Below are 18,557 nucleotides of genomic sequence, written 5' to 3'. Positions count from 1 at the left end.
CCCCCCCCCCCCCTCCCTCCCTCTCTCTCCCCCTCCCTCCTCCTGTTGATAAATAAACATTCAGGCAGCTTGCATGCTACAGATGAGTACACAAAAGGAAACTTAATTCGAAGACCTAAGTGATAATCTTTCTCTACTGTGGCTTTTAAGAGGTTTAGAAAATTATTTGGATCTGGAATCCATACTTCTCTTCATAGTTTAAGAAAATATTATATTAAAGGCATGCTAAAGTTGTCCCAAATGTTTACCATGCTGGTGTTTTAAATATAGCCAAATACTGGCCAAAGTGTCTTGCCTTAAAAAAAAAAATATGCATTTTGTCATTGTACTAATATTTCTGAACATACGCCAAATATAAGGGTGATTTGTGGAGCTGTATTAAATAAAAAGATGCTTCTTTATATGAATCCCCTATAGAGCTTGGGGAAGCTGCTATATGGAGAATCTGTGTCTTCCTTAAGAAAGTTTCTGAATGCCTTGGAAATATATCAGAAAACACCCCATTCTCCCCACCACAGAGGAGGGTGGGCAACCAACAGTGTCCTATATCCCAACCCACCATAGTTGTAAGACTTAAACCCTACCTTTCAAATAAAGAATCATTTACTGGCCTCTTACTGGAAAGAACTATAGGAGCTTGTCATTTTATTCATCTTCTCCTCTGAGGCTGAAATTCTTTCTAGAACAAACAAATAATACCCATGGCACCACGTGCTGCACACTCTCTGTAGCCCGACTGACGCCACACGAGGGAACAGTGGGGAATCTGTTGAAGTTGCCATTGCGTTTTGCTTTCTCATAAACCGCTGTTTGTCTTTCCGCCTTTCCTGTTTTGAGTAGTGCCTGGAAACAGAGGCCTGGGAATTGCCTTCCCCATGTGAGCCCCTGGGTCGTTCACAGCCAAGGCCAATTTGACAACATCCTCCTCTCTGGCTATGAGGCCAAGTCCAGTGTTCTTGGTCCAGTGCCAAAGGTGGACATGAACTCTCTAAACTGTCAAACTAAGAAAATCTGACACATCCATGTGGCCTGGAGAGAGCAAAGCCAAACCCAAAGAGATGCTTCCAGGCAACTTTAGATCCCTAACGTGTTAGCAAAGGCAAGAGCGAGCTTCGTTCTGCGAGCTCTCCAGGATTCTCCTTGGACCTAGAGCATTCTAGGATGTTCAGATAAGCTTCACTTCAGACACTGAACTTCTGCCTTGAGCTGACCTCTTCTCTCATCTTTCACTCAATGTCTTCTTCCCCTTCATCCTCTCATAAACCCAAGTTCTACAGCTGTAATAATAATAATAAAAGTTAACTTTAATCAAGTCCCACTCTGCACCAGACACTAGATGATGTGAACCTGTGAACAAGCATAACTGAGGATTCAAACCCAAATCTCTTACGGCAGAGTGAATGTGCCGCTCTGCTACTGTGTTTGTTATCAGAAGCCATGGCTCCCTGATATACTCGACCCAGACTCTCTGTTTCTTCCTTGATGATACCAGTGACATGCAAACATAGCCAGAGGGGCCCAGGCATAGCAGAGAGTCCCATCAGGCCTGACAGAAAGCCCCCTTCCAATCTTCTAAAACCTTGCTGCCATTTCTGACTCCGTGTGGTCTAAGAACCTGGTGTAGACATTGTTTGAAAGTCAAAGGGACCTGAAGATCAGCCCCCACTTACCTGCCATGTGTCCTAGAAAGGTCACTGTGGATGAGAAAACCCCAGTTTCCACCTGCTTTATAATTTTGCCTTTGTGTGGTCATTCATACTCAAATAACCTAACTGTAACTGGGACACTGTTCTCTCTCTTTAAGGACTTCAGCAACTGAGAAAAAAGCTACATGACTCATTTCCAAAACCTGAAAGATGAATGCAGATCTTTATGTAAAGTTTTCTGGTGGGGGAGGGGATTGATTACACTGCCCATCACAGAGCTGAACATCCTCAAAATCCCCTTAGAACACCTTTGTCTCTTCTCAAAATTGAGCTCATTATAGCAGCATCTACATTTCTGCCTGCTTGGCCTGCACCTGCCCTTTTCCTCACCCTCCCAATCCTCCTGGACCCTGCTGCGGCTCCTACATCCCCACTTGCTCCTGGATCTTTGGGCCTAGTCCGTCTGACCCCTCTCAGTTTCTCTTCCTCTTGTCCTAGCTGCCTGTGGAAAGAAAGGCTTCTTCTTACAACAGATGAGTGTGTGGTGATATTCTTCTTCTTATATATTTTTTTGTTTCCATCACGTTACCATTCATGTTTTAAACTATCAAATGTCAACAAGCGTGGCTATCTTTGTGTTTTCTCTTCAAAAATATGTGATGGCCACAGAAATCTCCACCATGGTCTTCCTGAAACCACTGCGGTACATTTTTTGCACCGTTTGGTTATATCAACATGATCTCAAATGAGAAGATGAAAAGTAAAAACTTCCTTCAGTGCTCCAGGTATTTCTCAATATCTAGATATTTCTTTCTTCCTAGGAAAAATCCAAATGGATTTCTCACTTTTTGACCAGGTGTTTTACTGTCACACAGCCCCTGTGACAGCATTGGCCCCTAATACAGGCAGAGTTGAAAAATGATGTGATGGGTCATAGTTGCCCCTCTACTCAGAGAAAACTTCTAGACCCAATCACGGTCACTGAAAGTACTAAGAATTATATCTGAAATCAAGCATTGGTAGCAGAACACAAATATGTTACCAAATTAGCTGGAAGGTAAGGCATGGGGGAGTCATGAGGGAGCCCCATCCTCTTCTGTCAGGGGAATGAGAACAGTTTGCAGCACCTGTCAGGCCACGTGAATACCCAAGGAGTGATGGGACAATCCTTGGCACCCAGAATTGGCCTTGCAGAGGGGAAGGAGTTTACGTTTTAGAATCTAACATGCCTGTGCTTAAATCCTGGGGTTTGCACCTAAATTATAATAGGGCTAATAGATTAAACATATTTTTCTCTCTGCCACTCTGAGTACGTGATTCTAATCTGCCCTAGGCATTCATTGACCTCAGAGAGATTAGGATTTCTGTAGAAGGAATTCTAAGAGAGAAAAGGGAATTCAATATTCAGCTTCTGATCTTCAAAATAGCATTTTCAACAAGACAGTAGACTTTTACCCAACGTATTTTCTTAAGATATTCTAAACTCTTTTATTTCTCAATTTTTACCCATCAAAAACCCTGCCTGGAGGCCTCTACTCACAGAGTAGAAACAGTCATACTGGCTATGCAGCGAGGCCGCAAGGCTTTCTGCTCTATGATTGATGGGCTATTTGACCTAGGAAAACTAAAAAAACAGCCCATCCTTCCTGGCACAGGGGAGTTGGGGATGAAGAAGAAGGGAGAGGCAGGGGGGTCAGGGAACTAGAGCATGTTAGGAGCTCCATGTGGTACTTTGCTTGGGTGTCCTTCCGGATTGTGGAGGGAGGCAAGCAGCCCACCTGTAACCCCCACTCAGCATCCCCATGGTTACTCTGGAAGACAAACAGAAGAAATGCAGAACCCGTATTCGCTTTCCAAAGTCTTCCACCCATAGATTCCAGAACCCCCATCTCCCCAGTGCTGTGAGGTCACAGGAGCCTAGTCCCCGACTCCCAGCCCCACTGACTCAAGAAGGAGAGCAAGGAGGGGCAGGTTCTCTGAGAAACTGAGGATTTCAATGCAAAAGAGACAGAATTCTCTGGAAGGACTATTTAGATTATTACATCAGACTAGGTTATCATCCAAAATGGATGAAATTAAAGTTGTTGTTGTTTTCCCACCGCCCAGAAGTTACGAGCTTGTAAGGAAGACTGTAACAGTTGAAAACCAAACGAGGCACATTTTCACTGTACATCCCAGGAGTAGTTTAAATGGCTTAAGGACCAGCTATGTGTGTGTTTGCATACGCGTATGTGCCCTGGGCAAGTCTAAGACTCAGTTTCTTCGTCTGTTGGATGAGGATGAATAATATTTCCCATCTCAATAGCCTTGTGGTGTGCTTAAATGGTAGTTGCATAAACATCCCTAGCTCACTGCAAGGATTCAGTGAGTGTATTTCCTTGCTGGTGCTAAGGTACGAGACTAGGGCAATAAAAGGAACAAGATAGGGCAGAGGGTACTTGGCCCAGGCCAGTGCCCAATAGCCACAACCTCCTTCTCCATGAAGAGTTGAACAGACACCCATCCAATCTGCAGACAACAGTCACAGGTGGGTTCCTGGTTTTTATTTTGCTGCAACACACATACAAGAGAAAATCCACATATGAGAAGTTGAGTGTGCAGCCACCTGGGCCCACAGAGCCGTTCTCGTTCTTTCAAAGACCACCTTTGACATCTGCTCCTCTCCATGTGCATTTTGAGCCCTAGGGATCTGCTTTGCCTTATGCTCATCAGGACCTGTGCTGCACTGAGCCTGCCAGCAAACCAGGGCTGAGCTGTGCTTGCAAGAACTTGTTGGAGGCTGGGTTAGAGTCTTGGCTCCCCAGTCCCCATTCAGCCTCCATGCCCTGGTAAGAATATATTATTTTCTTAGCTCAAATTGCTGTTTCCAAGTCATTATTTCTCTACGACGAGAAAACAATATTGGGTCTTATGTAATATCAACCTCAATGAATCTGGAAGTGATCATGGAATGGGTGGATTTTTTTTCCTCCTTAAAAAAGAGAAAAATAAATCTAAGATTGTTTGCATATGGCTGAGAATATTTATGAACTATTCCCCTTGTTTCCTCGTCACATATTTTACCCAGTGCATTTGTGTGTGGTACAGAATAAATCTTTATGGAGAGCAGAGGTGGAGAGGGGAAGAAAGCAGTTAAAACACTGGGTATCTATCAAGTCCCTGGGATGTTAGTGATCCTGAGTCTTGGGTGCCCCAACCCTAGGCTCACTTGCTGTAGTTGGAGGGATACCCCATCTAGCTGCTCAGAGTAATTATTTAGAGTGAAGGTTTAAAATACAAACACAAGGAATTAACATCTTTTTGTTGCTCTAGTTTCTTTGACATCCCCCTTGTTCCTACCAGAGCAGAAAGTTCAACACAAATAGTTTCATGACCTGAATACCATCAGCCAAGAGAGATCATTAAATTCTATGGATGGCAGATTGAGCCACAGTCAGAATGAGTTGGCAGGTAGGAGGAAAAGAACTGGCAGAGAGTATAGTGGGTGCTGCCATTTGCTATCTGATAATATGGCAGTGTTTTAGCACACAGGCATGTTGGGTCTATTTTGCTCTGGGTGTGCCTTTCAACACAGCTTGTCACCAAGGAGCATCCCAAGGGAATATAAGGAATAAGGCTTTGGCCGTATACTAAATAAGTAAGGGAAACAAATCTCCAGGCTATTGATTTTCCTCTCCAGGGAGGTGGCCACAAATTCGGGGCTTCTTAAAATCACCCATTCTCCACTGCAGCTTGAGATATTCAGGAATATATTGACCAAGAATATGGGGCAAGGAACAGAGAACAGGAGGACTCCACATTTGGTAAGGCAATAGCAACAACTACCATTAATTGATGTCCTCGTATGGGCCAGGCACTGTATTAGGTGCTTTCCCTGCATTATCTGAGTTAATCCCAGCAGTGGTCTTACCAGGGTGAAGGATCCTTAGTCCCATTACTGAGACGAGAAAGCAGAAGCTCAGTGAAGTAGAGAAACTTGCCCAAGGTCACATGTAAGTGCCAGGATCAACGACATTTGTGGGATTTATGAGGCCTAAAGGCAATACAATAAGTACCAACACGGAATTCTTGAAATCAGATCCAAGGACTTGGAAGGGACCCAGGAAAGTAAGAGACCTTGAAGCTGAAGGCTCAGCAGCTTCCCAGTGAATCCACCCTGAGCAGCCTTGAGCTTTAAACACAGGTTAGCCCCAGGCCAAGCAGTCCTTTCCCTGCTGCCTTGTCTCCTCTTGCTCTACCACGGTTGCCACCAACTGCAGCCTACACATTCCTGGTCAAAAATATACAAACCCGAGTGAGGAGACTGATACACAGAGGGTGCCTTCCAGAATGTGCTGACTTGGAAAGCTCCATGGAATGCCGCAGTTGCGACATAAATCAACAATGATTCCTGCCACCGGACTTGATGCCTTCCATCTCAAGGAATTACCGGAGGGATATACAGAACTATCTTCCCAAGGAACTTCAATCACTGCTCCAGGCTTTTCACCAAATTTCATGATATTTCCCAGACCTGGTGACATGGGTACAGACTTGTGCAGCAGCCCACTCAGGTCTCCAGGACCATTTGAGATTAGAACCTGCAATGTCTCATCTGCTATCGCATGACTCTTTCCCTCAGAGGATATTTATTGGTCAAAGTTTGACAGGCCCAGTATTTGATTCTTCCTTTCTTCGTTATAATCAAGATTTTGCCATAATCTCCATAAATGAAAGGGGTAGAGGGTTTTGAGCAAGCAAACAAATAAATCACAAGTGCCTTGGGGAGAAAAGCATAATAAGCATTGTCTAGTACCCACCCTTTGCCATTGCCTTTGTATAGCCTTGCAATCCCATCACAGTCTAGACAATTACTAAGGAATATACTGCATTTTCCCAGCCCTGCTTAGTCTAGTCTCCCAAACTGGAAACACAAAGCAGATGATGAAGTAGTTCAAATGCCACACCAGGGAGAAGAAAGTATTGAGAAACTATGCCCAGCCTCCAGGCAGTTTTCAAACATTCCAGTAAGTGTTCAATTGATTTATGTCGGGCTGGTGTCATTCCATTGTCTCAAACAAAAGGCCTTCTATGAAAAGACAAAAAGTGGGTTATGAGAGGAGTGGCTAACAAGGCATATTTGGGAAAACCTGAACAAGAGTACAGCCCTCTTGGCTTTGCCTCCAGAAGGCAGTGTCCCCCTTGTGTCTACTGGAATGAACAGCAGGATCGACTTCCATTATCTCAGTGTCAGGCTCTAAACCAGAGTCTGGAAAAACAGCTGCTGGGGATGGGGCTGATGACACAGGTGCAATGACTGATGCCCTGGTCAGCCATCTCCTCCATGTTTTTCCTTTGAGCTCAAGTAGAAAGTGTCTATGGTAGTGTTCTCTCATTAGAATGGACTATGAGATTCTGGGCAAAATGATTTTCAGTGATGATGGCTTCCCACAGTTGTTCTTTTGGGTATTTTGTCTGCTTGTGTGTCTAAACAAATTATGTGACAGATAATTATTTGGGCAAGACTGTAAAAGCCTTCTCCCACGTTATCTTCCTTTGGGTGTTCATTGTTTGAGTCAGAACCATGACAGCTTTCTGTGCGGCTGGGGGCTGCACATTTCTGGTGGAGCCCTTCCATTTGAGACAGCAGTGATTTTTAGAACAAGCTTCCCTAGAGTAAACCCAAGCATTCTTCCCTGATACTCATCACTTCTCTGGGGGTGACGTCAAAAAGGGCTGTTCTTTTCCCTCTGTCTTGTCCCCTGAAGGCCTTGTCCCCAACTCTTCTTGGGTTGGGTTAGTTATAGTTAATACTTCCACAAAATCTGATGCATATCTCTGTCCTGGAACTTCTATATAGTGTTTATTTACCTAGGTAATAGCCTTTTCTTCCTAAAAATGTAATATGTAGGTTGATGTGGAATATTAGCAAATTATAGATAACCAAAACTTTTTACAAAAATGGCTAGTATTGGCCAGGCGTGGTGGGTTACATCTGTAATCCCAGTGCTTTGGGAGGCCGAGGCGGGCCGATCGTGAAGTCAGGAGATCAAGACCATCCTGGTCAACATGGTGAAACTCTGTCTCTACTAAAAATACAAAAATTAGCTGGGTGTGGTGGCTTGTGCCTGTAATCCCAGCTACTCGGGAGGCTGAGGCAGGAGAATCGTTTGAACCAGGGAGTCGGAGGTTGCAGTGAGCCCAGATCACACCACTGTACTCCAGCCTAGTGACAGAGTGAGACTCTGTCTGAAAAATAAATAAATAAATAAATAAATAAATAAACAAACAAATAAATTGGCTAGTATTATTGCACCTACTGCAACCTCTGCCTCCCGTGTTCAAGAGATTCTCCTGCCTCAGCCTCCCTAGTAGCTGGGACTACAGGCACATGCACCATGCCCAGCTAATTTTTGTATTTTTAGTAGAAACAGAGTTTCACCATGTTGGCCAGGGTGGTTTCGATCTCTTGACCTCATGATCTGCCCACCTCGGTCTCCCAAAGTGCTGGGGTTGCAGGTGTGAGCCACCACGCCCAGCCTGTATTTCTGTATTTATGTATGTTTTTCAAAGCAAAGGATTAGCTAATGTTTATTGTTTGGTTAGGGTTTGCCTTTTCAGGCTATTTAGTACACTTCTACTGCATTGTGTTAATGGTTTCCAGGTATGCTGCAGTGTGTGGGGAGCGGGCAATGTGATGAGGGGGACAGGATTCTAGATGAGCTACTCCACTCTGAAGACCCTATGACGGTATCCACTGGCAAGCAGTTTGAATAAAGGCCCTTCTTTTACTCTTCCATGCCAGCCCTTGAGAGAGGCCTAACCAAGGCTCTAAAGAAATTGGATGACTACCTGAACACCCCTCTACCAGAGGAGATTGACGCCAACACTTGTGGGGAAGACAAGGGGTCTCGGCGCAAGTTCCTGGATGGGGATGAGCTGACCCTGGCTGACTGCAATCTGTTGCCCAAGCTCCATGTGGTCAAGGTAAGAGAGCTCTACCCACAGAGGCCTACAAGATCCAGTTCCTTCTTAGGTCCAGGTCACCTGTGTGGATGAGTCAAGGACAGTAGCATCTGTTGGTCAAGAGCCTGGACCCTGAAGTCAGGTAATAAGGACCCAAGGTCACCCTCTGCTGCTTGATGGCTGTGTGGCCTCTTTGATCTTCAGTTTTCATTTATAAAAATAGGCATATATTTCTTACTCCAAGGGTTGGTGGAAGAGTAAATACAGCGTGAAAGTGCTTGGCATATTGTAGGGGTTTAATATGTGTAATAGTCACAATCATCATTGTTGTATACAGTCATATCACTCCAGAGGCCTCTTCCTCATAGGATTTCCCTGGCCACACTCCTACAGCTCTATTAAATGTGCCCTCATATGCATTTTTTCTTTGTGCCCAGACCCACCTTCTCACTTCCTCCAGCAGCTTCCTGAGGTGAGCCCACATCATTTTCCTCATCTATCAAATGAAGAGGTGGAGGTTGCAAGAGGTGATGTCACTTTCTTGCTATCATTGCACTTACTAACCATCTGCAACATGTAGTGTAATCCTCTCCTATACAACAAATCCTGGGAATCTGAGAGTTGGAAAGGACATTTAGAGGTCATCCAAAACAATCTCCCACTTCAACCTGGACCACTTTCTGCTGTTTCTTTGACAAGCTTCTGTGAAGCTGTGACTGCAGCTTCTGAGAACGAGGAGTCCTCTGCCTAACGAGCCAGCCCTACCATGTTAGATAGCTCTGATGATTAAATCATTGTTCTCTACAATGAGCCCAAGCATGCCTCCCTGCTATCCGTTTGTTCTGTAGAGCAACACAGAACAGCTCTGCTTGCCTTCACCTCGTTTGAAAACAGTAGTTGTATCCCCCTAAGCTCTGTAAATGAGCACGTCTTCCCCTATCCTTTCCTGACCCTCATCAGCCTAGTATCAGATAGCCATACTGTGCTCTACTTTTACACACGCTTATTTCTCACTGTCTCAGCCAGACAGCAAGCTCTGTGAGGATAAGACCTTTTCAAAACATGATGGTGGGCAAATGGTGACCCTTTAATAAATACTCATTGATTGATCATGTGATCGCCTGGTGTATGTCTTTATGATACCCAGTTTATTTCTATGCTTCACTGAGAAGACTCAGATTCAATCATTTGTCAGCTGGATATATGCCTATTATTTTTCAGCTCAAGTCCTGAGACAGAAATGCTATCTCCTCTCCAACCAGAGCATGTACCAGCTTGAGTTGAAGTCACTCAGTTGTGTGTACGCTGGTGTTTCCACAGGCCTTAGTCAGAGCTGAAGACTGAGAGGGAATCTTGCATAAAAATGGATTGGGCAAATACAACCTATTTAGACAAAAACATTTTGGATTTGGGGCCAAGCCAATAGTCACTTGTAGGTCCAGCCAATCTATGTCTCTTTGAAGTTATTAAGTACTGCACGCCCCACCCATCATCCTTTATTCTTCTCCTCCTTAGGAACAAGTACCTTTGAAAGGGATGATATAATTCCAGCTCAGTCACACTGTGTCAGAGTAATACAACGCAAAGATCAGGAGACCCAAGTTCTAGTCCTGTATCTTGCTGCCAACTAGCAGCATGAGCTAGGGCACATCATCTAATCTTTTTGGAATTCATTTTTCTTGTGCCTAGGAGAACAGAAGTGGATAGTATTCCTTCTTGCCTTCTTTTCCTTTCTGCCTCCCCTCCTTCTTTCCTTTTCTCTTGCTCAAACATTCACTACCACTCAAAAACCATTTGCTGAACAAGGCAAACAAATGGATCTCCCAAGCCTTGGGCTTCATCTTGTGATTTCCTTAATTCCCACCAGCCTTAAATGACTCAGTGAAGCCCTGTCCTTGGAGAAATTTCAGTGGGTGGTTCACCCAGAGAAGCTGGAGATCAAAAAGAAGATGGCCAATGAGAGAATAAAGGCCAACCTTTGGCCCCTATCTCTTTGGATTTCTGCTGATCCAGCTTATCAGATCCCAGAAACCTGGCAAACCTCTGAAGTTCACAAAGAGCAAAGGGGAAGCCAAGTCAGGCCTCCAGTTTGGCTTCAGATGCCAAAACTTAATCTGGGCTGTGGGAGCTAACTGTTTTCATATGAAAGAGCAAATTCAGAACATGAGCATGGAAGTCCCTGTGAACATCAGAGCTCTGTGTGCATCCTCACCCCCTTGCTGCTTTCATGCTCTCTCTCCTCTTGCCTGGCTCACTTTCAGGTTTTTCTCCATCCCTGGAAGTGGAGTTGCTCTGGCCCAGGCTCCCCATGAGAGTTTGGCTTGAACATTCATTGTCTGGCCCCCTCCTAGTTCTCATCTCCCAAAATCAAGCCAATGTGTGAAGAAATGACCAGCTCAGCAGCCAAGGACCAGGGTGCACAGGTCTTGGTTGGGAGGGGCATCCGCAGGCCTTTCCTTGCCCACTGGGATCCTTGCCTAGCATAGTGATGATGTTCAGCCCTGGAGACAAACAGGAAGGGGAACATCAACATCAATATAAATACATATTTATAAAATGCATTTCTGCTGTATTGAAGCTAATATTCTGCCCTTTAAAATCCTGAAAATATAATTTCAGTGTGAAATGACTTGAGGTTACTCTATGAGTCAGTGTGTCATTGTGAAAAATAGTTTTGGATCCCTTTACCTTATTGTAGACCTTTTTCATCCACTCTGGCAAATTCCAGCCAGTTCCCTTGGTCAGGCCACCACTCCTGCATGAATTTGCTCTTAGCCAAGACAGTCTCTTCTCAAAGGAACTTGGCCCAACCTAAGGGATCATCATCTTTCACTGAACAGAAAGACTGGGGAGATATTATGGTGGCATCTCTCGCTGTGAGAGCTTTATCAAAGGACTCAGACTTCATCACCCTTGCTTGTAGTTACCTAAGCCAGACAGAACAGTGTGGAGGTGGCTTCTTTGGTGCCCACACCATACCAGTTATTTTAACAGAGAGAATTTAAAGAAGTACTATGTACTAAAGAATTGGAAAGGCAAAATATACTAGGAGGTTCTACCTTCAAGAGGCAGCTACGACTCCTAGGGCAGGAGGAACAAAGGGAAGAGGTTGGAATTATTAAAAATTACAAACTTCGAGGCTTTGTAGATGAGGGACCCTGCAAAGCTGAATGTGGGTGAAAGGGCTGTTCAGCTGGTGCGAGGGTCCAAGCTCAGGTTGGCTGGGATCCAGCCTCTAAAGCAGAGTCTCTGCTGTGTGCTGGCCTCTCTGCGTGGGTATGATGAAGCTGGTCCTGTGAGTATTGGCAAAAGAGCAAACTGGATTCAGCTGCTGCTCCCAGAAATAAATGGAGACTCTGACAGAGAGAGGAAGCTGAAAAGCAAGGGCTTCTCCCTCCCATCTCCTCCTCCAACCTTGCTGGCTTTCTCCAGTAACTCCTCTTGGCAGAACCTAACAGGATTCACTGGCAAAGAAGAGATGTGATCTGCTCAGTCCCAGCCCCAGTATCACAAACAAAGCAAATAAAAGAGTAGGTTTGGAGATAAGCAACAATAGATTAATGACTGGCCCATGAGGGATTCTGAGTAGACCCATTGCTTTATCAGCTACATAGGGCTGAGTAGCAAAGTAGAAAGAACTGTGGATTATAAAGCAGGGACTGTAATAAATATGAATGGTAACTCAATAGATATTGGTCAAATTAATTAATTTCTCATGTAACATTAAGCCACATAATCTCTTGTAGCTTCAGTTTGCTCATTGCTAGGGATCTTCAGTGCTTTCAAATTATTTTATTACACATGACACTAGAGGACCTTGCCTGATGTACAGATAACTTAAGATTGTAAAGACTAAGTACAACCGTTTATTGAATCCCAACCTATTTAATCCCCCTTTGTCTTGCTTTTCTCATCTGTAAATGGGAATATAATAGACTCTTCCTTATAGGATTATTTAGAGATCTAAGTACCTTGCAAAGTACTTAAAGCAGTCCCTAGAACAGAGCACACAGTGAATAAATGTTTGTTATTATCATTCCTCTGATCAACATCATTATTGAGATTATCAAGGAGTACAGAAGTGAAGAAGCTGCAATTGCTATCCTTTCACTTCCCACAAGCTAGAGAAAAAAAAAAAGGGTACTGAAACAGTAATCATGATTCAGAATAGATTATAGCTCAGTGTTATAATGTAAGTTCAACACTGGTCTAGAAGCATAGAGGAGAAAGAGGAGAAAAAAATGTTCCCAAATGTCCATGAACATGTCTGCAACCGTGAGTTTTTCATCCATCAAGTCTTCATCATCCTTCACTTCAGCACAACTTTCTGGGAAACTCTGCATATTACCAGCATTGAAATGAAGATGAAAGTCCAGAGTGGCTGATCTGGGTCTTCTCTGAGTGGGAGGATCCCATGGTCAATGGTCTAGGGCCCTCTCTGAAAAAGAAAACAAGATAGAGAGGTGGATGTATAGATACAAGAAATCCAGAGAACACCTGTGAGATACTCTACAAAATGGACTTCACCAAGGCATATAGTCACCAACTCTACAAGGTCAGTGCCAAAGAAAAAAGTCTTAAAGGCAGCTAGAGAAAAAGATAAGAACACATACAAATGGAACCCCATCAGGCTAACAGCAGACTTCTTGGCAGAAATCTTGCAAGCCAGGAGAGATTGAGGGCCTATTTTCATCATTCTTAAAGAAAGAACTTCCAACCAAGAGCTTCATATGCCACCAAACTAAGCTTTGTAAACAAAGGGAAATAAAATCTTTTCCAGACAAGCAAGTGCTAAGGGAATGTATTACCATTAGACTATATTTACAAGAGATCCTTAAGGGACTTCTAAACATGTAAACAAAAGAATGATACCTGCTACCACAAAAAACACACTAGTATATAACCCACAGACCTCATAAAGCAACCACACAATAGAAACTACAAAGCAACCAGCTAACAACTTCACGAAAAGATCAATACCTCACATATCAATATTAACCTTGAATGTAAATGATTGAAGTGCCCCACTTGAAAGGCATATAGTGGCAATTTGGATAAAAAATAAGAGCCACTCATCTGCTGTCTTCAAGAGACCCATCTCATATGTAACAACATCCATAGGCTCAAAGTAAAGCGCTGAAGAAAGATTTTTACACAAATGGAACTCAAAAAAGAGCAGGGGTCACTATTCTTCTATCAGGTAAAACATACCATAAACCAATAATAGTGAAAAAAAAAAAAGAACAAAGAAGGGCATTACATAATAATAAAGGGGTGACTACAACAAGAAGACTTAACCATTCTAAATATATACACACCCAACATTGGAGCACCCAGGTTCACAAAGCAAGTACTTCTAGACCTATGAAAAGACTTGGACAGCAACAACACACAATAATAATGGGGGACTTCAACAACTCACTAACAACATTAGATCATCAGGGCAGAAAACTAACAAATATATTCTGGACTTAAATTTAACACTTGACCAATTGGACATAATAGACATCTACTGAATACTCCACCCACTGACCACAGAATATACATTCCTCTCATCTGCATACAGAACATACTCCAAGATCAACCACATGCTCAACCATAAAGCAAATCTCAATAAATTCAAAAAAATAGGAATTATACCAATCATACTCTTGGACCACAGTGGAACAAAAGTAGAAATCAACACCAAGAAGATGTCTCAAAACCACACAAATACATGAAATTAAACAACTCACTCCTGAATTATTTTTGGGTAAACAAAAAAATTACAGCAAAAGTAAAAACATTCTTTGAAATAAATGAAAACAAAGACACAACATACCAAAATCTCCTGGATGCAGCAAAAGCAATATTACAAGGAAAATTTATAGCACTAAATGCCTACCTCAAAAAGTTAGAAAGATCTCAAATTAACAATGTAATATCACACCTAGAGGAACTAGAAAAACAAGAACAAACTAATCTCAAGGCTAGTAGAATAAAAGAAATAACTAAAATCAGAGCAGAACTGAATGAAATTGAGACCCCAAAATTCTTACAAAGAATCAATAAAACTAAAAGTGGAGTTTTTGAAAGGATAAACAAGATCAATAAACCACTAGCTAGATTAACCAAAAAAAGAGAGAAAATCCAAATAAGCACAATCAGAAAGGACAAAGAAGACATTACAACTGATCTCACAGAAATACAGAAGATCCTTAAAGACTATTATGAACACCTCTATGCGCACAAAGTAGAAAAGCTGGAGGAAATGGATAAATTCCTAGAAATACACTTTTCATTTGCCTTGAAAACTGAAACAAGACAAGGATGCCCACTCACCACTCCTAATCAACATCATATGGAAGTCCAGATCTACAGGGCAAGAGAAAGAAATAAAAGGCATACAAGTAGGAAAAGAAGGAGTTAAATTCTCTCTTTACTGATGATATGATTCTGTTTCTTGAAAACCCTACAGACTTCACCAAAAGGCTCCTGGAACTGATCAACAACTTCAGGAAAGGTGAAGTATACAAAGTCAGTATTCCAAGATTGAGTTTGTAAGAAATTGAAACCATGAACAGACTAATTGAGTTATGAAATTAAATCAGTAATTTTTAAAAAACTACCAACCAATAAAAGCCCCAGACTAGATGGATTCACAGCTGAATTCTACCTGACATACAAAGAAGAACCAATACCAGTCATACTTAAAACTATTCCAAAATACCAAGGAGGAGGGACTCCTTCCTAACTCATTCTATGAAGCTAGCACCACCCTGATACCAAAACCTGACAAACACACAATGAAAAAAGAAAACTTCAAGCCAATATCCCTGATGAACATAGACACAAAAAATTCACAACAAAATACTAGCAAACCAAATCCAGCAGCACATCAAATAGTTAATTCGCATTGATCAAATAGGTTTCTTCTTAGGATGCATGGTTGGTTCAACATACACAAATCAATACATTTTATTCACCACATAAACAGAATTAAAAACAAAAACTATATGATCATCTCAATAGACACAGAAAAAGCTTTTGATAAAATTCAACATCCCTTCATGACAAAAACTTTCAAGAAATTAGGCATTAAAGGAACACTCCTCAAAATAATAAGAGCCATTCATCTATGACAAATCTGCAGCCAACATCTTATTGAATGGGCAAAAACTGGGATCATTCCCCTTGAAAACTGGAACAAGACAAGGATGCCCACTCTCACCACTCCTATTCAACATAGTAGTGGAAGTCCTTGCCAGAGCAATCAGGCAAGAGAAAGAAATAAAAGACATGCAAATAGGAAAAGAAGTCAAATTATCTCTCTTTACTGATGATATGATTCTATTCCTCAAAAACCCTAAAGACTTCACCAGAAGGCTTCTGGAACTGGTAAGCAACTTCAGTAAAATCTCAGTATAAAAAGTCAATGTGACTGGGCACAGTGGCTCATGCCTGTAATCCCAGCACTTTGGGAGGCTGAGGCAGGTGGATCACCTGAGGTTGGGAGTTCAAGACCAGCCTGACCAACATGGAGAAACCCTGTCTCTACTAAAAATACAAAATTAGCCGGGCATGGTGGTGCATGCCTGTAATCCCAGCTACTCGGGAGGCTGAGGTAGGAGAATCGCTTGAACCCAGGAGGCAGAGGTTGCAGTGAGCCAAGATCGCACCATTGTACTCCAGCCTGGGCAATGAGAGCAAAACTCCGTCTCAAAAAAAAAAAAAAAAAAAAAGTCAATGTACAAAAATCAGCAGCATTTCTGTATGCCAACAACATTAAAGTTGAGAGCCAAATCAAGAACATAATCCCATTTATAAATAGCTGCAAAAATACAATACAATACAATACAGTACAATCCCTAGGACTACATCTAACCAGGGAGTTAAAAAAATATCTACAAGGAGAGCTATAAAACACTACTGAAGGAAATCACAGCTGACACAAACAAATGGGGAAACATTCCATGCTCATAAATTGGTAGAATTAATATTAGTAAAATGGCCATACTGTCCAAAGCAATGTGCAGATTCAATGCCGTTCCTATCAAGCTACCAATGTCATTTTTCACATAACTAGAAAAAACTATTCTAAAAATTCATGTGGAACCAAAAATGAGCCTGAATAGCCAAAGCAACCCTAAGCAAAAAAAAAACAAAAACAAAAACAAACAAACAAACAAAAAAAAACAAAACTGGAGGTGTCACATTACCTGACTTCAAACTGCACTATAAGGCTACAGTAACCAAAACAACATGGTACTGGTACGAAAACAGACACATAGATGAATGGAACAGAACAGAGAACCCAGAAATAAAGCCACACACCTACAGCCATCTCATCTTCAACAAAATTGACAAAAATAAGCAATGGAGAAAGGACTTCCTATTCAATAAATGGTTTTGGAATAGCTGACTAATCATATGCAGAAGAATGAAACTGGACCTCTACTTTTCATCATATATAAAAAGTAACTTAATATGGATTAAAGATTTACCTAAGCAAGAATCCTAGAAGAAAACCAGGAAACATTCTGTACATCAGTTTTGGGAAGTAATTTATGATGAAGTTATCAAAAGCAATTGCAACAAAAATAAAAATTAACAAGTAGGACCCAATTATACTAAAGAGCTTCTGCACATAGAAACTATGAACAGAGTTAACAGTTAACCCACAGAATGGGAGGAAATATTTGCAAACTATGCATCTAACAAAGGTCTAATATCCAGAATCTATAAGGAACTTAAACAATTGAATAAGCAAAAACCAAATAATACCATTAAAAAATGGGCAAAAGACATGAACAGACACTTCTCAAAAAAAGACATAATAAGTGGCCAACAGACATTTTTTAAAAAGTTCAGTATCACCAATCACTGGAGAAATGCAAATTAAAAGCACAATGAGATACCCCCCTCACACCAGTCAGGATGGTTATTGTTAAAAAGTCAAAAAGCAAGAGATGTTGTTTGGTGTGTGGAGAAAAGGGAACACTTATACAGTGTTGGTGGGAATGTAAATTAGTTCAGTCACTGTGGAAAGCAGTTTGGAGATTTCTCAAAGAACTAAAAACAGAACTATCATTCGACCCAGCGATCCCATTACTGGTTATATATCCAAAGGAAAATAAATTGTTTTACCAAAGAAACCCCCACATGCGTTCATATGTTTATCACAGCACTCTTCACAACAGCAAAGACTTGAAATCAACCTGGGTGCCCATCAACAGTGGGCTAAATAAACAAAACGTGGTACATATACATGGTGGAATACTACATAGCCATATAAAGAAACAAAGTTATGTCCTATGCAGCAACATGGATGCAGCTGGAGGCCATTATCCTAAGCAAACTAATGCAAGAACAGAAAACATGAAACTACATGTTCTCACTTGTAAGTGAGAGATAAACAATAGGTACAAATGGACATAAAGATGGCGACAACAGACACTGGGGACTACTTGGCGGGAGGGATGGAGGGGACAAGTGTAGAAAAACTATGCTCATTACTTGGGTGACAGGATCAATTATACCCCAAACCTCAGCATCATGCATTATACCCAAATAACAAGCCTGCACATGTACCCCCTTGTATCCCCTAAAAAAAAAAAACAGGGAAGGAAGGAAGAGAAGGAGAGAGACAGAAAGAGAGAGAAAGGGAGGGAGAGGCCGGGCGCGGTGGCTCACGCCTGTAATCCCAGCACTTTGGGAGGCCGAGGCGGGTGGATCACAAGGTCAGGAGATCGAGACCACGGTGAAACCTCGTCTCTACTAAAAATACAAAAAATTAGCCGGGCGCGGTTGTGGGCGCCTGTAGTCCCAGCTACTCGGGAGGCTGAGGCAGGAGAATGGCGGGAACCCGTTAGCCGGGCGCGGTTGTGGGCGCCTGTAGTCCCAGCTACTCGGGAGGCTGAGGCAGGAGAATGGCGGGAACCCGGGAGGCGGAGCTTGCAGTGAGCTGAGATCCGGCCACTGCACTCC

At 42.3% G+C, this 18,557-nt stretch overlaps 1 protein-coding gene across 3 annotated transcripts in view; it reads left to right on the top strand.

Annotated features, from left to right (window-relative positions):
* Positions 1–18,557, top strand: part of CLIC5 (chloride intracellular channel 5) — a 173,396-nt gene that overhangs the window by 151,552 nt on the left and 3,287 nt on the right. For 2 of the 3 annotated variants that reach the window (XM_025382424.1, XM_025382425.1), the window contains exon 5: positions 8,431–8,612. In XM_025382424.1, coding sequence (XP_025238209.1) covers positions 8,431–8,612 — 182 coding nt within the window. Of the gene's footprint in view, positions 1–8,430; positions 8,613–10,106; positions 11,221–18,557 lie in introns of those variants that run through there. The other variant, XM_025382426.1, reaches the window with a different exon arrangement.

This window comes from Theropithecus gelada, chromosome 4 (genome assembly GCF_003255815.1).
Source record: "Theropithecus gelada isolate Dixy chromosome 4, Tgel_1.0, whole genome shotgun sequence".
NCBI classification, from domain to species: Eukaryota; Metazoa; Chordata; class Mammalia; order Primates; family Cercopithecidae; genus Theropithecus; species Theropithecus gelada.
Note: the sequence above shows the minus strand (reverse complement) of the source record. Positions and strands in the feature narration are given on the sequence as shown.